At 43.2% G+C, this 27,723-nt stretch overlaps 1 protein-coding gene and 1 pseudogene across 1 annotated transcript; one reads left to right on the top strand and one right to left on the bottom strand.

Moving 5' to 3' along the window:
• The first annotated feature begins 7,826 nt into the window (after positions 1–7,826).
• LOC142547813 (importin subunit alpha-2-like) lies at positions 7,827–10,858 on the top strand (annotated as a pseudogene).
• A 7,873-nt stretch (positions 10,859–18,731) lies between these two features.
• Positions 18,732–23,091, bottom strand: LOC142544503 (uncharacterized). Its single transcript, XM_075651546.1, has 8 exons — positions 22,982–23,091; positions 22,608–22,791; positions 20,986–22,547; positions 20,643–20,706; positions 19,864–20,499; positions 19,342–19,746; positions 18,896–18,936; positions 18,732–18,825 (listed from the first exon to the last, which is right to left on the bottom strand). The coding sequence occupies exons 1-8, from the start codon at positions 23,089–23,091 to the stop codon at positions 18,732–18,734; spliced, it is 3,096 nt and encodes a 1,031-aa protein (XP_075507661.1).
• Between the last annotated feature and the right edge of the window lie 4,632 nt (positions 23,092–27,723).

The raw sequence follows: 27,723 nt of genomic DNA, 5'->3' as shown, positions 1-27,723 counted from the left end.
TTTACTTCTCCAAGTCACTAGGTTTCCCCAGACAAAAGAACAATACCCTAAGGTGGATTGTCTATCATAAATAGATCCAGCCCAATCAACATCTGAAAATATTACAATGGCTTTTTCTTCAATTTTTCGAAAAAATAATCCTTTTCCAGGAGTCCTTTTTTAGGTACCTTAAAGTCCAATAGACAACATCCATGTACCTTTTTAGGGTAGCATGCATGAACTGGCTCACACAACTGACCGAGAAAGCTATATCAGGTCGTCGTATGTGAAGATATATCAATTTTCCCACCAAATGGTGGTATCTTCCTTTATCTACTGGACTTCCATCATAGTCTCTCCTAGTTTTACATTTGGATCCATTGATGTATCAATTGGTTTACACCCACGCATCATAGTTTCTTTCAGCAGGTCTTATCATATATGTTCTCTAAGATACTGATAATTCTAGTTCTATTTCTCGCCACATCCATCTCCCAGGAATGTACCTTAGATTTCCTAAGTCTGATGCTCACTGAAAGTCATCTTTGAGGTAATAAGTCAGAAATTGGACTTAGCATTGTCAATTTCCTTCTCGAGCCCGGTCCTGAAAAATAGCCTATAGACAATGTAAAGTTCACGAGGAATCCAAATCTTTAGTGATCTTACGAATATAGTAAAGTGCATGCAGTTTAAGCACATGAAGTACATCCTTGAGAGCAAGTAAAGGGATTATTCGAATTGGTGCTATGCCTACGACGATACTAAATGACCCCAATTGCATTTTTATTTTAGATTTTCGGGACAGGGATTATATGATATAAACAATTTTTCATTACTCGTCGTATGATTGAAGCCCCAAAATCAATAATCGAAGCCTCACCTTAGTGTAGTAAGTTCACTTATTGCTGCAAATGTGATACCTTTGTTTTCCATGTTCAAGCTGCACGATGATGTACCAGAGAGGAGTTGGCAAACTTCTCGATTTGTTCCTTGGTCAGAATTGCAGTTGAGGCTTTACTCTCTGCATCAAATTACATTGGCAGGTGGATTCTTCCATTTTTTTTTGCTTTAAATCTGTTTGGTACCGAATTCGCTGGTTTACATGTATCTTCCAGCAAGTGGCCTCAGTATGGCACACCAGGTTTCCCATCTTTTGTCTGAGAGTCATCACGGACGTCCTATTCTCGGCTGCAATGGCCGAGTTTTCAGTAATAGTTGGAGAATCAAGGAGCATCACCCTCTTTCGGGTTTCTTCTCTCCGAACTTCATCAAATACTTCATTAATTGTTGGTAAGGGTTTCGGTCCAAGTATTCTAACCCCTTACTTTGTTGAGTTCACGATTCAAGTCAGCCAAAATCGTATACTTGTTATCGGGCCACCATCTTTCTGTACCAAATTGCATTCTTAGGGTCTTTCCATTCCACTCGTTAAATAGATCAACTTCCTGCCAAAGTTTTTTAGTGTGTTGAAAAACTGAGTGAGTTGTTTCACCTTGTTTGGAATCCTTTATCCTGTGCGCAATCAAATACTTGGAAGAATCTTCACGATCAGAGTATGCCACGGCCACGACGTTCCAAATTTCCTTCGCGGTGGAGTAAAATAGGTAAGAATCTTCAATAATTTTCTCACGGAGTGAATAATCCATGCCATAACCATGGAGTTTTGAATATCCCAATTTGGTAATTGGAATCCCCGATGTTCGGCTTCGGAACTGTTGGTAATTGGAATCCCCCGATGTTCGGCTTCGAACTGTGCCATCAAGAAATCCTGAACTTCCCTTTCCCCTCGGATAACTATTTGTACGGAGCGAGACCATTGAAGGAAGTTTCTGCCATTAAGTTTGTGACTCATAATCTGCAGGGTTGCGGAGTCACTGGCCGGGGAAGCCGGAATTGTAGAGATGGCAGAATCTGTTTATTTGGATTCTTCGGAATACGCTTCTCTAGAATATGCCATCTTTACCATTGTAATATGGAAGTATCATTTATTGAACGATCTGGTCTCTGATGCCATGAAAGTCGTGATAGGCAGAGAGAAAAGAATTTTATTGGAACTTGAATAATCAAAATTCAGCCAACCAACTCCTAATATATATAGGGCTTACAATTTGCTATATCTCGAGAGTCTAGGATATAATCTAGGTCTAAGATTAGATTACAAAGGAAGTTTAAATATAAAATTAAAATATAAACTTATCGTAACAATATCTTCTATAGATTATAGATTTATCGTCTATAGAACAATATGACAGACAATATAAGGATAGTAATTCTCTTTTTTCTTATTCTCTAAATACATGGATTAATATACTTTATATAGATCAACAAAGAGAAATCAAATCCCATTAAATCTGGGAAATATCCTATCGTACAAATAATATAGGATCCTAGTTCAAAATAGAGCCTATCAAATCTCTATCAAATCCTAACTATTTCAACACTCTCCCTCAAGTTGGTGCGAAGATATTAATCATCCCCAACTTGCTCACTTGTTCTCCAAAGGTTTGTTTTGATAGGCCCTTAGTTAGGATATCTCCAACTTGTAATAGTCTTGGAACAAATCGAATACATATAACTCCTTCTTCAAGTTTCTCTTTTGTAAAATGCTTGTCAATTTCGATATACTTTGTTCTCTCATGAAAACTGGATTGTGAACTATGCGAATGGCTGCTTTGTTATCACAGTACAACTTTATGGGAAGCTTCGGAACCGTTTTTGGATCCTCCATTACTCGTTTAAGCCACAATACTTCACACATTCCATGTGCCATAAATCTGAATTCTGCCTCTGCGCTGCTTCTTGCAACTACTCCTTGTTTTTTGCTTCTCCATGTTACCAAGTTGCCCTACCAAATGTGTAATAACCAGAGGTTGATCTTCGATCAGTGACTGATCCTGCCCAATCAAAATTTGTATATACTTCAACTTCTCGATTCTCAGTTCTCTCAAAGAGTAATCCTTTCCTTGGAGTTCTGTTTAGATATTGTAGAATTCGATATACAGCTTCAAGGTGTTTTTCACACGGCGACTGCATAAATTGGCTCACCATACTTATTGCAAAGGCAATGTCTGGGTGTGTGTGGGATAGATAAATCAATCTCCCGACTAGCCTTGGCTTCTCGCAAACTTTGTGAATCTTTTGAACCATGTTCTGGGAGACTGTTTCAGTCTATATAGTGATTTCTTTAGCTTGCACACTTTTGGTCTAAACTGATCAGTAAATCTAGGTGGTGGTTTCATGTACACTTCCTCTTCTAGATCACCATTTAGAAAGGCATTGTTCACGTCTAGCTGATTTATTGGCCAATCAAGATTAGCATCAGCAGAGAGAATGACTCGAACTGTACTGAGTTTCGCCACTGGAGAGAGAGTTTCTGTGTAGTCAACCCCATATGTTTGGGTGAAGTCTTTGGCAACCAACCGTGGTTTATACCGTTCCAGAGATCCATCAGAGTTGTATTTTGGGGAAAATGCCCACTTACACTCTATAAAAGATTTCCCACTTGGTAGGTCAGCCTTCTTCCAGTTAGAGTTTTTTTCCAGAGCTCTCATCTCCTCATAATTCGTCTCTCTCAATTCAGGGATTTCTAAAACTTCCTGTATATTCTTAGGAATAATGATGGCATCTAGCTGAGAGACAAATAGACACGGTGACAGTTTTTTATAAGATACAAAGTTTGAAATTGGGTGTTTGTGCATGATCGGGTACCTTTTCTCAGGGCAACAAGAAGATCAATGTTGTTTTTAGGAGTAGTCAAGGCATCATTCTGAGTTTCAAGATCCAGTCTACGAGTTGACTCATCGCATTGTTGAATGATAGGGTCTACTCCTTTCTTTGCATCTTTCTTCTTTTTATAAACCAATCCTTTAAACTGTTTCTCACCTGTCTCCGCTGTTATGTCGGATTGATTAAAATTTGAAATTTCATAGTTTCCTAGTTCTGTATAAAAGTCAGGCTCGGTTGAGTGATCATCATCTACACTATCTTTTGACTCCTCCTGAAGATGTGGCGCATAGAAGAACTTGCCTTCAACGAATGTTACATCCATGGAGATAAAAAAAAAATTTGGTAACAGGGTCAAAGCACTTGTACCCTCGTTGGTTTGCAGGATACTCAACAAAGATACATTTTCGTGCCTTTCGATCCAGTTTTGAGATACAAGGATCAAAATTATGAACAAATGCTAGACTGCCAAATATTCTTAGAGGGATTTTAGTGAGAAGGCGTGTATTGTGAAAACTTTTTTGGAAAATATTTACAGGGGATTGAAAATTCAAAATCGTAGATGGTAGTCTATTTATCAAATATACGGCTGTTAAAAGTGCTTCTCCCCACAAATACTTAGGCACTTTGGTTTCAAAACTAATTGCTCGAGCAACTTCAAGGAGATCTCTGTTTTTTTCCTTTAGCCACAACCATTTTGTTGAGGTGTATGGGAACATGAGCTTTGGTGAATGATCCCTTGTTCTTGTAAAAAGTTGCCAAGTATATTGTTAAAGTATTCCCGCCCATGATCACTCAGAAAAATTTTGATCCTAGTGTGGAATGAGTCTGAATCATTTGGAAAATTTTTTGAAATGTGATCCCTACGTCAGACTTATCTTTCAAAACGAAAACCCAAGTCAGACGTGAATGATCATCAATAAAGGACACAAACCATCGTTTATCACTAAGCGTTTTTACTTTGCATGGGCCCCGAACATCACTGTGAATCATTGTAAATGACGTGGACTTTTTATAAGGATGAGATGAAAAAGAAGCTTGATGATGTTTGGCCAACTCATAGTATTCATGTAGCGCCCAACCACTACTAAACAGACTAATAAGCATGCAAAATTTAAACTTAATAATAATAATTAAACAGCAGAAACCAAATAACTTAATCATTTTACAACCCAAACAAAAAAGAACAATAACCGCAGTCTCAAACGTTAATACAACAATATCAAAAACATAATGTGCTCAAGGAAACAATGAACCAAATAAAACCTCATCTGGAACACCACCAAAAACCCAAATGCTCTAGCCACTGCCCTGGCCGTTTGAACCGTCCAACCTAAGACCTGCCCCGTGGAATGGGGTGCCCAAGATGAAACAAGGACGTGAGCGACAATCGCCCAAAACGAGAACGTACGAGTATACAAACTGATATGATGCATGCGAAATGCAATATGCTCGGATATCAAGGATCAAGTCAAAAATTTCATGCTCAGTCTAGACATGTTTTGGCTCCTACACTCATCATCAAGACGTGGACCTACATTGGCCAGGTCATCAGAACCCGCGAGTCCCGTCGGACATTATAGCTCTCGATTCCCCACGTCCATAATACAGAATAAGGCTGAGCGTCCCCAACAAACGAGGTATATCTCAAAAAATATCAGGCTCAACATGATATGTCATGCATAATATGCCAAAGCAGTAAAACATGTATCATGCAACAGATAAATATGCAGCATATAAGTGTGTATACTAGGCTTGGATATCTCAGTCAGTACATCACGTACCTTACTGAAACAATCTGACAGAAAGCTTACTCGTCTGAACCTTGACAATATCAATATAACGAAATCACTATCAAACCAGATCCTGAATTACCAAACATGCTTCAAAGTTCTTTCTAATAATCCTTAAATCACTATTTAAGGCTTTAGAATTATACATGCGTCCGTCGTCAGTCCGCTGATGACGTCTCGATCTGCCTCCCGGTTCATTGACCCCTCGAGTCGACACTAGCTTCGAAACTTCCCTACACCAAACTGCCCTATATGACCAGAACTCTCTCTAAAGGAAGCGAAGTAGGAAACTAAATAAACCAGCTTCCATTATAGGCTGCATCGAGACTAGCTCATAAAATCCGAATCAATCTTATCTGCACGCGTCAAAATCTCATTCGTCTAGTTGGATTTCTCGGGATAATGTAATCTGAAGTATATTGGGTTGTCCATTTTAAATTCAGTAAATCCCAACAGGTTGATCCTGAATTATCAATTCCTTAATAATGTTTAATTAACAACCCTTTAATCATTTCTTAATTAGCAATTCATTTAAAATAAAGATTTTGGTCATTACAATTCACTATTCAAAGTAGAAATATTTTTTTTGATAAACAACTTTGGAAAAATTTTCTTTAAATAAATAAAGTTCGGATGACCTAACCGACTATGCCAGAAGAAAATATCGACACTTGAGTGGGAACAGAAGTGAGAAACTCGTTTGGATCACGTTTGCCAAGGAAATAGTTGGTGGTAAGAAAGTAGAAACCACCATCCTGTTTAGCAATGACAACTATCTTCCTCGAGGCTAGGTCTTGAAATTCACAATGAGATGACAAAAATATGACTCGACACGTATGATTAATGGTGAGTTTGCTGATTGACAAATGATTGTATGATAGAGGGGGGGACGTGTAACACATTTGTAAGAATCAAAGACGAGGAAATAACAAAGATTCTTTTCCCTGCAACAGATGCAACAGAGCCATCAGCAAGTTTAACCTTTTGGTTTCCTGCACATGGAATATATGGGGAGAACACTTGCGATGAACCTATCATATGATCTGTTGCTCTAGAATTCAGAATCCAGACACTGTTAGTGGTCGAATTAGCAATATTTGCACAAGGATAAATACCTGTCTGGGCTAAGGAACATGAGATTTGGATTTATCACGTCTATAATCAAATAATTGGAATAGTTGCTCCAACTGATCCTTGCTGAAGGGAAGAGAATCTGAGGAGGTAGAGGGCAGTCCAAAAGCTTCACCACCTGCTTGAAGAGCTCGAATATCAGTATTCAATCTGTTGGTGCCAAATTTTTTCTTAAGATGGGCTGATTTCCCATGTATTTTCCAGCATGTTTCTATAGTGTGCCATGGCTTTTTGCACTTATCGCAAAATGGACTCCCATCAGACCCTGTCTCTCGACTTACAAGGGCTGAATTTTCAGACTCCATGGTGTTTTCAGAATGTTTCAGCATCACTTGACGTCAAGTTTCTTCACGTCGGACCTCGGAAAACACCTCCCGAAGGTTGGGCAGAGGTTTTCGCCCAAGTACACCTTCTCTAACCTCATCCAGATCCTTGTTTAATCCTGCAAAGAGGACAAACATCCTATATCTGTCTAGTTTTGCCTTGTATCTAGTACAATCCTTGCTACTCTACCACTCATATGCATCGAGGAGGTCCAATTCCTGCCATAGAACTGTCAACTTGTTATAGTAAGTTTTGACGTCTTTTTTACCTTGTTGCGTCTGTCATACCCGAGTATTTAACTCGTACAGTTGAGAGTAGTTTTCAGAATCGGAGTAGGTTTCTCGGACCGTCTCCCAAACCTCCCGGGCCGTGGGTAAAAACATGAATGGTTTACCGATTGCTGGCTCCATCGAGTTTATCAACCATGCCGTGACCAATGAATTCTTGGAACGCCACTGCTTGTATCTCGGGTCAATCGAAGCCGGAGCTTTCACTTCGCCGTTCACGAATCCTAGCTTTCCTTTTCTATCAATCACAAGTCGGACTGATTGTGCCCACTCCAGTTTTCCCATTCAATTTGTGGATCGTTATTTGAAGTGAATTTAGGGGTTTGACATGTGATTGAGTTCCACCATCATTGCTTGAACCGGCGCCTTCACTACTAGAAGTAGCGCCGACCATATAATTCTCTTATTTCTTATTCTCTAAAGACATGGATTAGTACACTTTATATAGATCAACAAAGAAATATTGAATTCCACTAAATTTGGAAAATATCCTATCATACCAATAATATAGGATCCTAGTTCAAAATAGAGCAGATCAAATCTCTATCAAATCCTAACTATTTCGACATCTTCAAACTATGATTTTGGTTTTTATGGTCAATAATACCTTTTCATTCACATGCAGTTGGAGAGTCTTCCTTCTATGGTTGCTGGGGTTTGGTCAAACGATAACAATCTGCAGCTGGAAGCAATTATACAATTCCGTAAATTACTTTCCATTGGTAAGACTTGTAGTCTCACTAATCATGTTCATGACTTTATGGACCACTGATCGTCTTGGAACCAAATTACCAGAGAGGAGTCCTCCTATTGAAGAAGTGATTCAAGCTGGTGTTGTTCCTCGCTTTGTTGAGTTCCTTACGAGGGAGGATTTCCCACAGCTCCAGGTTTAAAGTTGTGACCTGATATATGATTCACCCTTCTTTTCTATAAAATTTGATTTTGCTACAGTTTGAGGCTGCTTGGGCTCTCACTAACATTGCCTCTGGAACATCTGAGAACACCAAGGTGGTTATCGATCATGGGGCAGTCCCAATTTTTGGTAAGCTTCTAGGTTCCCCTAGCGATGATGTGCGTGAGCAGGTATTATTTTCAGTTTAATTTAAAAAATTAGGATTGTTCTTGTTTCCTTGTGAATTATCTATTTTCTTAAACATATTGTTTTTGCCTTTAAATATAGGCTGTCTGGGCATTGGGTAATATTGCTGGCGATTCTCCTAAGTATCGTGACCTTGTTCTTGGTCATGGTGCATTGGTTTCTTTGCTTTCTCAGTTGAATGAACTTGCCAAGCTTTCAATGCTTAGGAATGCCACATGGACACTGTCAAACTTCTGCAGAGGCAAGCCACAACCACCATTTGAGCAGGTTTCTGTTTGCTTGGTTTGTCTGGATGAGGTTTACTTCTTCTTTTGTTATCATATACTATACGGTGCACTATTATGAATTTTTTTTATCAGGTAAGACCAGCGCTTCCAGCACTCCAGCGCCTTGTTTATTCAAATGATGAAGAGGTTCTGACCGATGCATGTTGGGCCCTCTCCTACCTCTCTGATGGTACAAACGACAAAATTCAAGCTGTGATCGAGGCAGGTGTCTGTCAACGGCTTGTTGAGCTCCTCCTGTGAGTGGAATTATGAATAACATTTGTGAATTGCTTTACTAATTGAAGCAATAGAAATTTGAATAATAAACATGTTGTGTTTCAGTCATCCTTCTCCATCAGTGCTTATTCCTGCACTTCGTACTGTTGGGAATATTGTGACTGGGGACGATGTTCAAACACAGGTGTTAAATTTTTATCCTGCATTTGGTTGTTCGTGATAACTTAGCTGCTAGCATTTCTACATAATTGGAGAAAATCAGGCCTTAGATGGGCATTATATACCTTTAACTGTTATTTTTATCACCAGTATATTGCTGATCATGGTGTGCTTCCCTGTCTGTTGAGCCTGTTGACTCACCACCATAAAAAGAGCATAAAAAAAGAAGCATGCTGGACACTTTCTAATATTACTGCTGGAAACAGAGAACAAATTCAGGCAAGTGTTTTAATTGAAAGTTGCCAGCATAAAGCGTAAGTCTTAATATGCGTTTGACTTTGATGCTTTGGAATTAAACATTGTATTTTCGATTTAAACCCATGTTGTTTCTAAAGAAGTGTATCAGTGGTTGTATTTTTCTCTCTTCCAGATAATCAATATATATGAAAATTGTCTTTTTCATGAATTGATTCACCAATAATACAAAAGATTTGTTTGTTTTTATCAAGCTTTTCATCATGATCTTTATTGTCAATTGGATGTTCATATGTTGTTTGCTTTGTAAGTCAGTTGGTTTGACTAACCGTTTCTTTTCTTGATATGGAGGAGTGTAAATTGCCATTCCCGTGTTATCTTTCTATCGGTCATTCGTACTGAAACATGCTTTGGTATTGCAGGCTGTAATTGATGCTGGATTAATACCCCCCCTGGTCAATCTTCTTCAGAATGCTGAATTTGAGATAAAGAAAGAGGCTGCATGAGCTATTTCAAATGCTACCTCTGGGGGAACCAATGATCAAATCAAGTATTCTATATCTCTATTCTATAGTGCTGTCTAGTGTTTGTGAACTGGTGAAAACTTTACGTAAGATTGTCACACTGAGATATATACTAGTATATTTTTACAGGTACTTGGTGAATCAGAGTTGTATTAAGCCTCTGTGTGATCTTCTTGTTTCTCCTGATCCAAGAATTGTCACTGTATGCTTAGAAGGATTAGAAAACATATTGAAAGTCGGGGAAGTTGAAAAAGGTGACACTGGAGATGTCAACTATTTTGCACTGCTCATAGATGACTCTGAGGGCTTGGAGAAGATTGAAAATTTGCAATCTCATGATAACAATGAAATATATGATAAGGCTGTGAGAATGCTTGAGACATATTGGCTTGAGGAGGACAATGAAACGTTGCCTGCTGGTGACGAGTCACGGGCTAATTTTAACTTTGGAGGGGGGAATGGTATTCAACTTCCACCTGGCGGACGATTCGATTTTAGCTGAAGGTATGCCCTGGTCTTTGGAATCTTTACTGCCAAATTATCGATCACTTGTGGTTGTGGATTCTCAAGAATCCTTCCTATCTTTCAAAGGATGAATGCTTGTTTTAACTTTCTGCGAACTGATATTGCACACAAATATGTCTCAGTTTTGGTGGATTAAGTTTTTCAGGTCGAGGCAAGCCACATCATCCCAGTGAGTTTGATGAGTCGGTCCCGTGTCAGTTGTAAGCAAGAGGTGCCTCATTCAAGAGTCGGTGCTGTAGGAGGGCCGGTCGGATGTTGAACAGCTTAATACTCGTCAAACCAAATGCATGTTACAATCCGTTAAGAGAGCTGATTAGAATGAGGATGCAAATTATATATATATATATTAAAAAATCTTAGAGGAGCCGTCTGTTATGGTTAAGCCAGGTTGAATATCAGAAAATCACATCCCGAGCAATTACGAAGCTCGGGATGGCTATTGTTCGGGATGATCTAGGTATGTTAGGATCAGTTAACTCAGGTAAAATGTTTAGAAATGGTTGAATAAATTCTTTGGATTTTTGAGTTCTTTGTTGAATGTGAGTCAGTTCCTAAATCTTATATTGCAATATTGATCAGTTAACTGAAATAGTGTGGAAAGAAACTGAAGGATAGATTTGAATATTTTGGCTAGGGTACTGTGAAAACTGAATGAAAACAAGAATTTTTATGGATATTCAGATATTTCAAATGCTATTACGTTATATCTTCTATCCCGAGGATAAATATTCACTAAAATATTTTGATTAATTACAACAAAATGTAATGATATACTTCATTTTGGGTTTAAACACTGTCAAATTGAAACTTACAAAATTTATTAGTTGATAACTGAATAGCTCAAATAGGTAGCCTGATTGTTACAAATAATTCAGTGAAGTATGAGCTTGAGATTGCGATTTGCAAAGTGAATGTAAGTTTGAAAATGAATCGCAACTGACTTGAAAAATAGATTGTTCTTTGAGTAGTTGTGTAATTGATGTTTGCATGAAAATTGTTTATTGTTTTGTTCTTTTTCACAACTAAACTATTCATTTATATATAATTTTCAATTCCGACGATAACATTTATGCATTAATTAATGGTGTCCGTTGAGTCGTCTTTTTGTCAATGTAGACATCCTTCTGACAGTAGTACGATGCATGAGACTGTTATGTGTCAAGTTTTGCTCAGATACGGTATGTCAGTTTGTTTGCTGAAATTGCAAACTGCAACTTGTGACATGATCAACTGACCAGGAATCAAACTGGTCGACTGATCAGTTGAGCTGATCTATACTTGTTAATCAATTCTTACTGATGTCCTTTAATTTTTTATGTTCTATAACTTCAGTTCCAGTTTTCAGTTATGTTATATCATATCACATTCAGTTCTGCTCTTCAGTTTTGGTATCAGTTGATTTGTCAATCTTCGATTCATCAGTTTTGAGAATTATTTATATTTTGAGAACTTTAGTTTAACTACTTCAGTTATACTTAGTCTATTGATTGGTTTGTCAAGCTTCCAAACATGATATTATCAAACAATTTCTCCCTTTTTGCTATTTGACAAAACTTAGAATTCTGATCTCTATATCTAAATTATCTGAAACTGATTATCTAAAATTGATGTGTAGATAAAATAAGTCTTTTGAAATGTACATATTCGTATATAAATAAGAGAATTTTTGCATAAATTTTGAAAGAGGTAACAAACATTTCAAAAGAAAAGGTCTAGGGTTTAGGGTTTTTTTTTTTAAAAAAAGAAACATTGTCGGAAGCTGGGTGGTTAGGCGTATCTCTACCAGTATATACAACAAAAGAGCAGTTCAAAGAAAACCCAATGGGAGTGACTATACAATCGTGACATCATAACATAAATAACGACATACTACAGCGGGACAACCCGGAATACAGCAAAACAAAAAGCCAATAAAACAGCGGGCGTCCCGGAATATATCAATCAAAAGAAGACAAAAGGGTGGACAAGCAGAATTCTAGATGATGTATAAATCGAAATCGGACGATAAACGGTGGCCTGAGCGATCACATTCGTCAGAAATTGCAGGTTTCTCGAGAATTTGGACGTGAAATTGGGCAAGCGAACCTGCTCCTATGGACCTGATATTTTCATAGTAGCCTCTTCTCGTCGAGGCGCATCTGACGGTACCATTGGCCGGCTAAAAATCCGCGCCAACATGGGGCAATTTTTTGGGCGATTTTGGGCGTTTTTTGGAACACTATTCACACTAGAGAATTTTTTTTGGCTGGTTTCGGGTTTAGGATTTTGGGTTTTTTTTTGTGGTTTAGGGTTTGGGGTTTAAGATTTAGGGTTTTTTTAAAACAGAAACACCGCCATAAGCATGGGGGTTAGGGTTTCGAGTTTAGGGTTTCGGGTTTGGGGTTTTGGGTTTTTTAGGGTTTAGGGATTTGGGTAGGGTTTGGGGTTATGGTTTAGAGGTTTTGGGTTTTGGGTTTATGGGTTTTTTCCGGGAGAACACCGTTGGAAGCAGGGGGTTAGGTGGACCTCTATATGTCTATAGCAACAAAAAAGAAAGATACAGAATACAAGCCTAAGAAGAGGGAGATTAGGCCAAGACCTCCCCAAAAAACTTAAAAGAAAATACAAATACCAGAAAATCTAGGGTAGGAGAAAATATACAAATACTAACGCTAGAAAAACAAAGGTGCCCTAAAAGACTAAACAATACCATAACAGCGCCGATAACGACAAAATAATCAAGTCAAATGAAGACGCACTAAGTGAGGAGAGAAGGTCAAGGAGAGGCACCCAACTAAGATCCATATGCTTGTATAGCATAAACTGTCAAAAAGGACTTGCAACTATGATGAGTCAAAAGCGGTACGAGACCACAAAGCCTATGTCCAAAAAACTTCAAAAGTATATGGAGCTCCGCGATAGAAAATATCACTTGAATAGAGTAGGAGGAACCACAGAGAAGCTCGAAAGTAGTATAGAAGAGATGGTGGGCAAGAAGAAGCCTGCAGTAAACGCCCGTTTAGAACCGGATTGAACCCAAGAAAGTACCAAATGAGAAGGTACGGGAATCAATCTCACGAGAGGCCAAAGACCGCAAAAACGTGCAAGTGTCTGGCCCCACTTGCACGACCCAAAGAAGATACCAAAAGAGAAGGTACCGAAATCCAACCCACAAAAACCAGGAGCCCCAAAGAGTGCCAGTGTCTGGGCCCACTAGCACTAAAGTAGCTAAAAAAAGTGAAAAACATCTCATCGAGAGAGCTTAGTGGGCAAGGAGAAGATGCAGTAAGCGCCCGCCTGAACCGGGGTTGGCCAAAGAGAAGCACCGACCGAGAAGCTGCTGGGGCCTACCCAGAACTAAAAGAAGAAAAACAGGAAGAGTGCAAGTGTCTACATAAAATCTGGAAAGGAGGAGGAAAGACAACCCCATGATATCAAAAGTACCTGCAAAGGAAAATATACATATATATAGAGATACCAATATAAAGAAAGAGAGTCAAATAATAGAATGGTCTGCAAAGGGCTAAGAATATCTGGATCTCAGGTAGGAGAGCCCTGATATATCAGAACGTGCAAGGTTGGAGATGTGGCTTGGAAGGGAAGGATCTAACTGGCTAGGATGGGAAGGATCTAAGTCTAAGGTATACTGCCTAAAGGTATGTGCCCTCGTCACCAAAGCAACCGCCACGAATTACCCTCCCGGAAAATATGCGAGATATGAACCGTATGCCCCCTCAAGAGAGTCAAAATCCGAGAAACAATATGATCTAAACCCCAACAACACCGACATGAGTGGAGGATATGAATGGAAGTCTGAGAGTCAAGCTCGATCCAAATGGGAAAAAGAGAATGATCGGAACAAAGGAGAACACCCCTCCAAACCCCCCAAAGTTCTGTCCGGAGATTAGACCCAGCCCCAATGAACTCACTGAACAAGGACCCGCCCGGAGTCATCATGAACCACGCCGCCAACAGTAGAATCTCTAGGATTGTCTCTCGAGCTCCATCAATATTCAGCTCAAAACACCCCGAAGGCGACCGAAGCCGACAGACAATCATCGTCCTACGAACTCTATGAAAAACAATCGAGATTCCCAGTGATATCGCCACATGAGAGACACCCACCCAATGGTGGGGCTTGACAGTACGCACAGCATGGGCAATACACATGTAAGACATAATCGGGGACTTTACAATTTTCCTTGAAATGTGCAAATGATGATGCTTCGCATCATTACGAGCCATCCAGAGAAACCACAACACAATAAAAATCCAAAAATTTATTCACATGGCCACCGCGTGTCCAGAAAGGGTTCCTCTTCCAAGCACTGGGGAACAATTTAAAATCCTAGTGTGGGGAATCCGGACATGAAAAATTGCCCCAAAGAAATGCCAGACAGATCGAGCAATCTGGCTATCGAGGAAAATGTGAGTGAATGTCTCCGACGTATGACAACACTGGCATTTGGAAGCTAACTCAAAGCCACGATGCTGAAGCACATCATCAACCGGGAGCCAGTGATGCTTAAATCCCCAAAGGAAGAATGACATAGTTGGCCGCAACCAGCTGCCCTAGCAAGGAGTCAAGATATCAGATGGATGGTCTCTCAAACAAACAAGCTCCCACGCAGATTTCAGCGAAAAAGCACCGTCAAAACTGTGAATCTAACGAACCACATCAGGCTCACCATAGGCGATTGGAACCAGAGAAATCACCTCAGTCACAAAGGAGGCAACCACCGAGTAAAGGAGATCAAAATTCCAAGCCCCCTCTTAAAGAAAATATGATACACAGGCATCGCGGGCCCCTCTAACCTCACTCTGACTCGACAAAAGGGAGTCCCCAAACCAAATATCGTCCCAAAAAAAAAACATCGCCCAAACCATCCCGCCAAAACATAGCAGGCTCTGCACGGGGCGGAATATGAAGGATACGGAGCCAAGTAGGGGATATAGAACCACGAGAGAAGGCGCAGGCAGGGTGCGCCGTTTAGGGTTAAGGTTTTTTTTAAGCAGAAACACCGCTGGAAGTGGGGTGTTAGGTGGACCCCTACCAGTATATACAACAAAAGAGCAGAACAAATAACACCTAATGGGAGGGGGACTAGGCCAAGACCTCCGCAAAAAGGCTATACAATAAACATCAAAGCATAAATAAAGACATACTACAACAGGGCAACCCGAAATACAACAGAACAAAAAACAAACAAACAGCGGGTGCCCCAGAATACATCCAGCAAAATAAAACAAAATGGTGGGCAAGGATAACTCTGCAGTGAATGCCCACCACATATTGCCCAAAAGGCGAAAAACAATATCATCCTGGATCAGGAGGTCGCCCATAGGGCTAACCCGCCTGAGCCGCCTTCTGTCTGTAATACCGCCACTGCTAAGATCACGTACGGTCGGGAAGCGTTAAAGATAAACAGGCAGTGGTAGAAGAAGACACATCACCTTCCTCACATCCCACACTCCCTGAACCCACCACAAATGAAGTCATCATAAGAGAAGCAGTAGTATCAACCACAGAATCTTGGACGGCAGGAGCAGGCTCAACCACCGGAACTAGAACAACTACGGGTTCAGAAATAACTGCAACAGCAGGAGACACCACCTCAACCATACCTGTGGCCTGAGATGAGATAACTGAAGCCACAACTAGTGGAGATAGATACCCTCCTCTAGCATTTTGCTCCATCGCAAGCATACTCAAAAGAGACTTGACCTTGATGGGACGGGTTTTCACAACACCCGAAGACTCACCAGGACAAGAATCATTAGGTAAATCCTGCAGGACCTCATAATAATTCTTCGTAGAAATAGGCCTATTCGGATCTTTCCTCAGAAAAGGCCAACGCTGTGGACGCTTAGAAACATGCTCTGTAAAATCAGTAACACTAGACGGAGGTGGATCAGTAGTAACACCCTGTGATGACACGATAAGAATCTGCACAGGTGAATCAGATACAACATCATTACCATTAGGACGGGACCTCCGTGGAATAGAAGATTTGCCATTACGAGAACAAAAATCAAGTGAATGCCCCAACAACTGGCAATGAGTGCAATAATGGGGAACTTGCTCATAGACCACCTCAACGACATGACTATGATCTCCCCACCAACCCATATATGCTCCGGACGTGCCTGAAGAACATCAATCTCAACACAAACCCGAGCAAAAGAACCTCTGGTACCCTCAGCAGTAATCTCATCAATCTTGACAGGATTACCTAAAAGTTTAGCAAGTGGATACAAGCTCTGTTTAGCATAGAGATGCAAGGGCAAATCAAGAAATCTTACCCAAACCGGAGCAATAGGAGAGTCCACCTCAAACTTGAATTCAGGAGTCCATTTAGAAAAATGAATCACAATAGACCGAATTGAAACTACAGGCTGAGTCCAAAACCTCAGATAATCCTCCTCATAGGAAAGGGTGAGAACCATATACCCACGAGGAAGAAAACGAACAGTATGAGAACCCAACAAACCAGTACAAGACAAAGCAGATAAAATATCAGTATTGGGAGTCAAACCCCGGTTCCCAGTGATACGCCATACCAAAGCAAACTTAAAAGGAGCAGATAGGGACGAAATAACCTGATCCGGGAACAAAATACCGGGAATCCCGTCACGAACATTCGGAGCTAGCACTTCGTCCATTGAGTCAGCAATGTCTGCAAAACTATGATCCTGCAAAATCGGAGACGAACGCTTCAATATATCCTTAAAAGAGACCGTAGGAGGACAAGGAACCTTCAAAGAATGGTCAGTAATATCCGTTGGAACAACCGATGCAGCAATACGCGAAGGAGAAACTGCCGGTTCAACTCGGCGGAGTGAACTCAGTGAGCCGACCGAGTTCACTTGCGAGTCACCTGTCGGAGCACAACCGAGGGCCGGCGACGAGAAGAGGAAACCAGAACAGGCCAAAAAACTATTAGAATCGGCCGAAATAGGAGTGACTCGGGACAAACTCGGCAACGAACTCACTTGAAAATCATGAAATTGGGTGTTTTTGATTCCGCAATCCATTTTTGAAATTGAAGGTACCATCGTGTTACCCATGACCTGGAAATCACACTGTGAAGAGGAAATTAAATTTGGATTAGGACTTCCGGAGCAATTGACGATAGAAGTAGACGGCGCAAGGGTTTGGGGAGTCCCAAACGTAGATCTGAAATTCACGGCAGACGGCAATGAATTGGACAACGGGGCCTGGCCCATTGGTCTCGTTGTGGAACAAGGATTCCAGATCGAGGCTTTGATCGGAGACAGGACGTCGGAGCTGGCCGGAATCGATGAAAGACTACTCGGATTCCGTTTGAACAGTACATGCGTCACTTCGCCGGCCGATTTGGGTGAGCAAATGAACTCCGATTGAGCTGAAATTTGAACACAAGGAGCGCCTTGAGGAGACGATTCAGATGAACTAAGATTCGTCGGCAAAGGAAAACTGGACACCGGCACGATTTCGTCCACCGGATTCTGCGCAATTTTCGGGCAATAGGACGTCGATTTGGCCGAGATATATTGCTCCGATGGACCTGAAACTTTTATAGCATGCTTGCCTCCATGAGGCGCACTTGATCGTACTGTTGGCGGGCCGGAATCCGGCGCGGACATGGGGGAGATTTTTAGGAGATTTTTAGGCGATGTTTTGGCACTATTCACTTCAGAGAAAAAATTTCGGGGTTCGGGGTTGGTTTTGGTTTAGCGTTTAGGGTTTAGGGTTTTTTTTTTAAATAAAACACCACCGGAAGCGGTGGGGTTAGACAGACCCTACCTGTATATATCATCAAAACAGCAATACAAGATAACACCTTAAGAGAGGAGGATTAAACCAAACCTCTCTAAAGGCTAGTCATACAAAACATAAAAACAAAGACCTAGGGTGGCAAATACACGAGCCAAAAGCTAATCCCTAAGTAAAAAGCATAATACAAAAGAGCACCTAAGAACATCGTTAGATACATGAAAACAAATCGAAACCTATGTAAACAGCAAAGATCCAGCTCAGAAGTAGGTGCAAAATACCACCGATGGTACCCATCTTTGAGCTGTCTGTCAATGTAATGCCAAACTGAAAAGAACATCCTAATCCGAGATCGATCAGTTGTACAGGATCCCGGAGTTAAAAAAATAGTATTCAGCTGGAGAATCACTATACAAAAATAGTCGAGGCACAAAAATAAGACCGCAATCCAGCTCAAGTCAGAGAAGCTCCAAGACCCAAGAAGAGAGTGATAACGGCCTGAACTCATAAAGTCAGAAGTACAAGTATGAATCGTATGACTGTAACTCTGAAAAAAGAACAACTAAGAGAGAACATCCAGAGCCACCAATACGCGCAGCAAAATATATAACCGATAAGTCCCGACATGAATGGAGCCCCGGGCCAGAGAAACCATTGATAGAAATCATTCAGAGCCACCACAACACTCGGCAAGTCAAAGAGAAAAGTCGGCGGACAAGGAGAAGCCCGTAGAGAACGCCCGCCAGAGAACAGGAGTGGACCAAAGAAAAGCACCAACTAAGAAGGTACTGGAGTCCACCCAAATCCAAAAAAAAAAAAGCATGAAGGGTGCAAGTGTCTGGACCCACTCGCACACACCTGTCAAAAAGAGAGAAGAACAAACTCCCAAAAAGCAGTACCTACAAAAGAAATAATGCATATATAAAAAAACAAGAAATGGATCCAAAAAAAAGAAAGGGCTGCAAAAAGCTAAGAACATCTGTATCGAATGTAGGGAATCCCGGAGATATCCGAGCGGGTCAGGATGGAAATATGTCTGGGAAGGGAAGGACCTAACTCTAAGGTATAAACCCTAAGGGTATGAGCTCTCGCCGCCAACGCATCCGCCACAGAATTTCCCTGCCGGAAAGTATGTGAGAAATGAACAGCCCGCCCCCTCAAAAGAACCAGAATCCGGGTGACTGTATGATGAAGATCCCAATGGCACTGATGAGATCGAAGGATCTAAAGAGATATCTGAGAATCGATCTCAACCCAAAGGGGAAAAAGACCAAGATCAGAACAGATAAAAAGCCCCTCCAAACCGCCCAAAGCTCCGCCCAGACATTGGTCCCAACTCCGATAAACTCGCTGAAGGAAAGCAACACCCTGCCATAAAAATCACGAACAATACCACCAACAGATGACTCCCCCGGATTGCCTCTCGAACTCCCATCAATATTCAGCTTAAAGCACCCAGGAGGTGGACAGAGCCACCAGACAATCGCTAGCCTATGGGTGCGCTGAAAGCCAACAAAAAAACCCAGCGATCTCGCCGCCTCAAAAACACCAAGCCAGTGCTTGGGCTTAACAATGAAAGCAGCCTGAGCGAGACGCAGGTAGGACAAAATCTGAGACTTCACAGTCTCTCCTGAGATACGCAACTGACGGTGCTTCACATCATTACGAGCCGTCCAGAGAAACCACAAAACAATAAATGGCAGAAACTCCTTGACGTGACCCCCAGGTGCTCAATGAAGATTTTGCTTCCAAGCACTGAGAAACAACCTGAAATCCCCAGTGCAGGGGATCTGGACACGAAAGATGGCCCCAAAGAAATGCCAAACTGTACGAGCAATCGGGCCATCAATAAATACGTGTGTGAAAGTCTCTGACATATCACAACACTGACATCGAGAATCCAAATGAAAGCCACGACGCTGGAGTATATCATCCATCGAGAGCCACTGATGCCAAAGTCCCCAAAGGAAGAAAGACATAGTCGGCCTCAACCAACGGCCCCAGCAAGGAGTCAAAATATCAGAAACCGGGTCTCTCAATCGGACAAGCTCCCAAGCAGATCTAACCGAGAAAGCACCATCAGAACTATGAATCCAAAGAGCCAGGTCAGGCTCGTCAAAGGAGATCGGGATCAGAGTAATCGCCTCTGAAATAGAGGGGGCCATCATAGAGCATAGAAGATCAAAATCCCATGCCCCCTCAGACAAAAAGTGAAAAACCCAAACATCACGGCCCCCACGGACCTCACACTGACTGGACAGAGGTGTGTCCCAAAACCAAATGTCATCCCAAAAGGACACGTCTCCAAGGCCAACGCGCCAGCGAATACCAGGCTCCGCGCGAGGGGGGATCCGTAGGAGACGATGCCAGGTGGGGGATATAGAACCACAATGAGGAACGCAAGCAGGAGCATCCAGTTGGCAATAATTCCGTAAAAGGAATCTCGCCCAGAGAGAGGAGCCCTGCTTAAATCTGAACCACAACTTAATAGAAAAGCTTTCCACCAGATCTTTCAATCTTCAGAAGCCAAGACCACCCTCCAACACTGGAAGGCAGGCCCGAGGCCACCTGGCCCAATGTCATTTCTTCTCCAAGGGCTGCGAACCCCAGAGAAAGGCATTGAAGACCAGTTCAAGTTTCTCCAAGACATCAAGCGGTGGCTGAATAACCTGAAACAAATAAATCGGCAAGGAGAGGAGCACACTGCGGATAAGGGTCATACGGCTACCCGGGGAAAGCGTCCGAAGCTCCCAACCCTCTAATTTCCTACGAACAGACTGTAGGAGGGGCTAAAAAAGGGAACAAACACGATTCCACCTAAACAAGGGGACCCCGAGGTACTTGAGGGGCAAGTGACCCTCCGCGAACTTGGTGATGCGCAAAATCCGGGAGCAGAGGTGCGTAGAGCAACTCGGAGGCAAGATCACATAACTTTTAACAGCATTCACCAGCTCCCCGAGAAATTCTCATAATGATGCAAAAAGTCCATAAGACGTTGCATCCCACGGGACCCACCATTGGCGAAAATAATGATATCATCAGCATACGCCAGGTGGGAAATTAGAATATCACATCCGGAGCGGTACCTGAGCGTAGGATGCTGCAGGAAGAGACGGTCAAGGCCTCGCGAAAGGTACTCCGCCCCCAATATAAAAAGAATGGGGGACAAGGGATCGCCCTGTCTGAGGCCTCTAGTGGAACCAAAGAACCCCGAGAGAGAGCCATTGATGTTAATGGAGAAATGACAGTGAGATATGCAAGCCGAGACCAGCGCCATAACCCGCTCCGAGAAACCAAAGTGTCTCAAAACCTCAAAGTGAAAAGACCACTGGACCCTGTCATAGGCCTTAGCCATATCCAACTTCAGAATAACATTAACGCCACGAGTGGGGAGAGTGAGACTGTGAGTGAGCTCCTGAGCAAGGAGAATATTATCAGAAATCATCCGACCCGGAACGAAACCACTCTGATTCGAAGAAATAAGTCTCTCCACCACAACCCTCAGCCGATAGTACAACAGCTTAGATATGATCTTGTTCGAGACATTGCACAGACTGATCGGACGGAAATCCGACCAAGCATGTGCACCCTCAACTTTGGAAATCAGAGTAATCGTAGTGGCAGTAAAGCCCAGGGGGAGAGGAGAACCCCGGAAGAAGTCCAGGACAGCATCATAAACATCCTGATGAACAATCTCCCAGCAATGCTGAAAGAACGCCGAAGAGAATCCATCAGGCCCAGCTACACTATCAGGATGAATGGAGAAGACGGTCGCACGGACCTCCTCCAAAAAAGGGGTCGCAGCATTACCATCATTCTCCACAGTAGAAATAAGCGAGGGGAACTCCGAAAAATCAGGACAGGCAAGCGCAGAGGGTTCCCCCATAAGTAAATCCTGAAAAAACGAGGCTCCCGATTGCTGAATCAACTCAGGAGATGTCAGGCAGACCTCATTATCCCTGATGCGGAAAATCTTATTCGTCACTCGTTTCTTCTTCACCATGTTGTGAAAGAGTTTTGTATTACGCTCACCATCCTCTAACCAGTGACAAGCAGCTTTCTGTTTCCAAAAATCCGCCTCCATAGCGGTAACACGAGCCAGATCCTCATTGCGATCAGACAGGGAAGCCCAATTCAACTCAGAGGGATCGGCCTCACAGACAGCCTCAGCAGATCGAACAGCCCTCTCAGCCATAAGAATTTTATCGAAGATGTTCCCAAAAACATCCTGATTCCACCACTTGAGGTGATCCTTGAGGCGCTTCAGCTTAGCAAAAAGGCGAGGCAAGCCACTCAGATTGCAAGGCAAATTCCAATTAAGCCTAACTGTCTGCAAAAAACCATGATACCGAATCCACATACGCTGAAAGCAAAACGAACTCGGCCCACGAGCAAAAACTGGAGCGGTAACCAAAAGCGGACAGTGGTCAGAAACAGTACGGGCGAGATGTTCAACTCGAATGGAGCTGAATTGATCACCCCAATCAACGGAAACCATAACCCTGTCCAACTGCTTCCAAATGGTCTTATTCGTCCAAGTGAATGAAGACCCCTCAAAACCAGCATCAACCAGATCGGAATCCAAAATAAAAGTGTTGAACTCCTCCATGGGTAGCATCCTACCACCACGGGTGACCAAACACTCAGAAGCATCCCTGACGACATTAAAATCGCCCCCAACCAGCCAAGGACTCAGAGTAGGCTTAACTTGAAGAAGGGAAGCCCAAAGATCTCTACGCTCAATGTAGTCGCATCTGGCATACACAAATGAGCAAAAAATCTCAGTCGGCAAAAAAAATGCAGACACCTTGATGTGCAGGAACTGAGCATGATCAAAAACACACTCAGCCCTCACATCAGCAGAAAAAAACCCAGATGTGACCAGAAAGATTCGAAATGACTTTAGAGAAGCCCAAACGGCGAGTCATAAATCTTTGGTCTAACTCAATCATCGGCTCCAAAATAGCCAGAACCTTAACCTGTTTCTTCTTCATAAAGGCATGAAGCCTCTGCTGGGACTCCGAGCTCCGAAGTCCCCGGATATTCCAGATCATGTAATTCATAAAGGGTAGGCATCAGGATCACCCTGTCGCCTCTTGGACGAATCATCAAGATCGTCCTGCTTTCTCTTCTTCACATCAGACATACCTTTGTACGGAACACTAGACGCAGAGCGTCTATCAAACCCCGATCCGGGGTCCTCCTCAGACACCTGTCTAGCAACCTGCTCACAGACAGGGGGCCCCTATCGAATAAAAAATTCCTCCACCATGGAGGAAACCTCCAGAGAGCCAGGGAGGGAGGGAATCGAGTGGCTACTGTGATTCTCCAGACACAGAACAGAACCAGCAAACACCGGAGCCTCTCCAGCTGACGGAGAGCCTAGCTCATCCACACAATCCTGAAAAGGGATAATATCCTCCTCCTCAAGAACCCGATCATGAGACTGGGCATGCACACCGGCCGTGCCCGAAGGGAGCATCACAATTATGGGAGGTCCTGAACAAACAAGTCCAACTCCTACGGGAAGATTCTGCTCCATATGAGCATCTCCAGGAAAACCAGCTCCCACATCCCCAAAGTGGGAAACATCATCAGGGCTATCACAAACCACCCTGGAACCACTACCTCGCTCCGCCTCCGCATGCCAAGGAGACAAGACATCAAAAGCGTTCGAGGTGCCCGTCGGAACAACATGCCCAGCAGGAGGAGCCCTCACAGGAGGACCACAAGGCGCAGCCCGCCTCCTCCTCCTGCGCTTAGGGCCAACAAATGGCTCAGGATTCGGGTCCTGAGGACCCAGAGCAAATCAAGAGCCACACCCTCAGGTGGTGTAATGCACGCAGTATCTAACTGAGGCGGGTGAACAGGACCAGAAGGTCTGGTCCAGACTGGGCGGGGGTTCTTTCCGTGCGAATAACATACACTGGTCGCATGCCCCAACATCTTGCAATCAGTGCAATAAGCTGGTATCTTTACATAAACGACCTCGATATCTTGTATGTGATCACCCCAAGATACCCATATGGACTGGATAGGGGGCTCCAAAACATTGATCTCCACACAAACGCGGGCAAGGGCCCCACGAGTGACATCTGCTGTGTGATCATCAATCTTAATGGGAGTGCCCAAAAGCTTAGCAAGAGCGCAAAGGCTCTTCTTGTCATATAGATGGAGTGGTAACTCCGGAAGTCGAGCCCAAACAGGGGCAAGCGGAGACTCCGCCTGGAAATTGAACTCAGGGGTCCACTTGGAGAATCTGATACCAACTGGACCAATAAACAGACTGCCCTTAGCCCATAGACGGCCATAATCCTCCTCGCATGAGAGGACAATCACAAGGAATCCTCGTGGCAAGAATTTCAAATTAAACGGTCGCCCAAAACCAAATTTGGCAAAAGCCGCAGAGATAGCATGATTGGGCACAACCGACCAGTTTCCAGTAATTTTACCGACCAGAGCAAACTTGAACGGTGCAGATAAAGAGGATATGATCTCATCCGAGAAGCGAATGCCCGGTTTACCATCCCTAAAGAACGGTGCGAGCATCTCATCCATCGACCCAAGAACGTCCTCGAAACTGTTCTTAGTCGCCCGGGAGGACGCCGGGGCCAAAACATCTCGAAAAGACAGGGGAGGTGTAACAGATGCAGAGGGGCCAGAAAAACCCGAAGAAGTACCTGGAATTGCAGAATTGACTTTTCGAGCTCTCGGGTTTGACTGCGAAGAGTTGACCGTTGACTTTCCGATTGACTTTCCGATCGAAGACCCACCGTGGAATGGCGCCGACGAGAAGAGCACAGAAAAGGGACCAGTCGGAGCGGAACCGGACGTCGGCAAGGGTAAATCAGAGGAAACAGTAGCTGGAAATTGAGATGAAATCGAGATTTGGGCGTTTCCGACTACGGTGGAATTATCACAAATTGATTTTACAGGGCTCTTACCCATGTCTGGACGAAGAACACTAGAAGTTTGATTGAAAAAAATCGCCGGGACGGCGCCGGAATTTGAACCAGAAGAGGACGTAAACAAGGCGTCCGACACGGCAATCTTAGATCTGAAATTACCGCCTGAGGAGAACACCGTTGGAGCGAATTCCGGTGGCAATGGCTTTGTGTTAGAGAGAGGATTCCAGATCGGGGTCCCTTTTGAACAGAGGTGGCCGGAATCGGCCAGAATCTGCGAAATACACTCCACCTGCGAATTGAACAGTGCCGTCGTGGATTGAATCGGTGATAACTCCTGAACGGCGGAGGTATGAGGTCGTGGAGGGGTGGTAAAAGCTTCATCAGGAAGAGACGATTCTGGTGGACCAAGTCCGGCGTCGGGAAGTGCAGAGACCGGCGCCGGCGAAACAAGAGTCAAAGGAGATGCGAGTTCGATCGGGAAAACGAAGGGGTTGCCGGAATCCTTTTGTTTTGAAATTTTGCGGGGGGGGTCGCCGGAGGACGGCGGTTTTGGTGATTGAGGTTGCCGGCCGGGATCCGGCGGCGGTAGCATGGTGGCAATTGGACGTGAATAGTGGCAAAAGTAGTGTGTTTTTTCTCACGCTTTTAGTGAATGTTTTTTGAGAGCATTTTTTGGGTCTAGTTTAGGGTTTAGGGTTTTTTTTTTTGTTTTTTATATACAACAAACGATCAGTACAAATAAAACCTAATGGGAGGGACACGGTGTCAAGACATCCGCAAAAGGCTATACAATCACAACAGCAAAACAAAAATAACGAAAAGACCTAGGGTGGCAAATACTTCTGCCAAAATCTAATCCCTAAGAAAAGCGCATAATAAAAATGAACATCTAAGATCAGCGCTAAGTACATCAAAGCAAATCGAAGTCTATCTAAACAACAAAGATCCAACTCAGATGTAGGTGCAAAAGACCACAGATTGTACCTATCTCTGAGCCGTCTGTCACTGTAAGTCCAATCTGAAAAGGACATCCTAGTTTGAGATTGGTCTGCAATAAATGATCCCGCAGTCAAAATAGTATCCGGATGGAAAATCACTGTGCCAAAACGGTCGAAGCACAGATGGAGGACAACAATCCAGATCCAGTCAGAGAAGCGTCAAATCCCAAGAAGAAGGTGAAAACGTATGAAGCTCATAAAGTCATAAATCCAAGCGTGACTGGAACTCTGATATAAGAATTAACCAAGAGAGAACATCAAGAACCACTAATGCATGCAGCACTGCAGAGAACATATAAATCCCGACATGAATAGAGCTTCAGGCCAGAGAAACCACTGAGAGAGATCATCCTGAGCCACCATAACCCTCAGCAATAGAACATAAAAGATGGAAGGCGTCGAGCAAGGAGAAGTCTGCAGTGAGCGCCCGCCGATATCACCTGTCCCGAATCCATCTACCAAAATACTCGTCAAAATATATGAAAGAGAGGAAATAGCGAGCAAGGAGAAGCCTGCAGAAAATGCCCGCCAGATATTGGTGAGACAGATAAAGGAGACCACCACCGTAGCAGGTGCCTGAAACCACCATGTATAAGAGTCTTGAGGAGTACAAGTGTCTAAACCCACTCGCACAAACTGTCAAGGAGGAGAGAAGACAACCTCCCAATGGTAGCAAACCTGCAAAGAAATATACATATATATAGAAATGTAAATAAAGAAAGAGATCCAACAAATAGAGATGGGCTGCAAATGGCTAAGAACATCTGTATCTCAGGTAGGGGAGCCCTAACAGATTAGAGCGGGCAAGGGTGGAGATGTGGCTAGGAAGGGAAGGACCTAACTCTAAGGAAAAGTGCTTAAGGGTATGAGCCCTCGCCGCCAAAGCATCCGCCACCGAATTACCCTCCCGGAAAATATGAGATATATGGAACGTACGCCCCCTCAAGAGAGTCAAAATCAGAGAAACAATATGGTCCAAACCCCAACAGCACCGACGGGAACGAAGTATCTGAATGGAAGTCTGAGAGTCAAGCTCGATCCAAATAGGGAAAAAGGAAAGATCGGAACAAAGGAGAAGACCCCTCCAAACCGCCCAAAGTTCTGCCCGGAGAGTAGACCCAGCACCAATGAACTCACTGAACGAAAAGAAGAACCCTCCCGAAGGCATCACGAACCACACCACCAATAGTAGAATCGCCAGGGTTGCCTCTCGAACTCCCATCAACATTCAACTTAAAACACCCCGAAGGCGGACGAAGCCAACGAACAATCACCATCCGATGAACTCTATGAAAAACAACCGATATACCCAGCAATCTCGCCGCATGAGAAACACCCACCCAGTGGTGGGCCTTGACAATATACGCAGCATGGGCGAGACGCAAGTAAGACAAAATCTGAGACTTCACAGTCTCAACAGAAGTGAGCAACTGACGGTGCTTCTAATCATTACGTGCCGTCCATAGAAACCACTGCACAATAAACGGCAGAAACTCCTTCACGTGGCCACCTGGTGTCCAGCGAGGATTCCTCTTCCAAGCACTGAGTAACAAAGAGAAATCCCTAGTGTGGGGAGTCCGGACACGGAAAATAGCCCCAAAGAAGTGCCAGACAGATCGGGCAATGCGGCTGTCGAGGAAAATGTGAGTGAATGTCTCCGGCATATCACAACACTGGCATCTAGATGCTAACTCAAAGCCATGACGCTGGAGTACATCATCAGCTGGGAGCCATTGATGCCAAAACCTCCAAAGGAAGAATGACATGGTAGGCCTCAACC

The sequence above is a fragment of the Primulina tabacum genome, chromosome 5 (assembly GCF_025594145.1).
Source record: "Primulina tabacum isolate GXHZ01 chromosome 5, ASM2559414v2, whole genome shotgun sequence".
NCBI lineage: Eukaryota > Viridiplantae > Streptophyta > Magnoliopsida > Lamiales > Gesneriaceae > Primulina > Primulina tabacum.
Note: the sequence above shows the minus strand (reverse complement) of the source record. Positions and strands in the feature narration are given on the sequence as shown.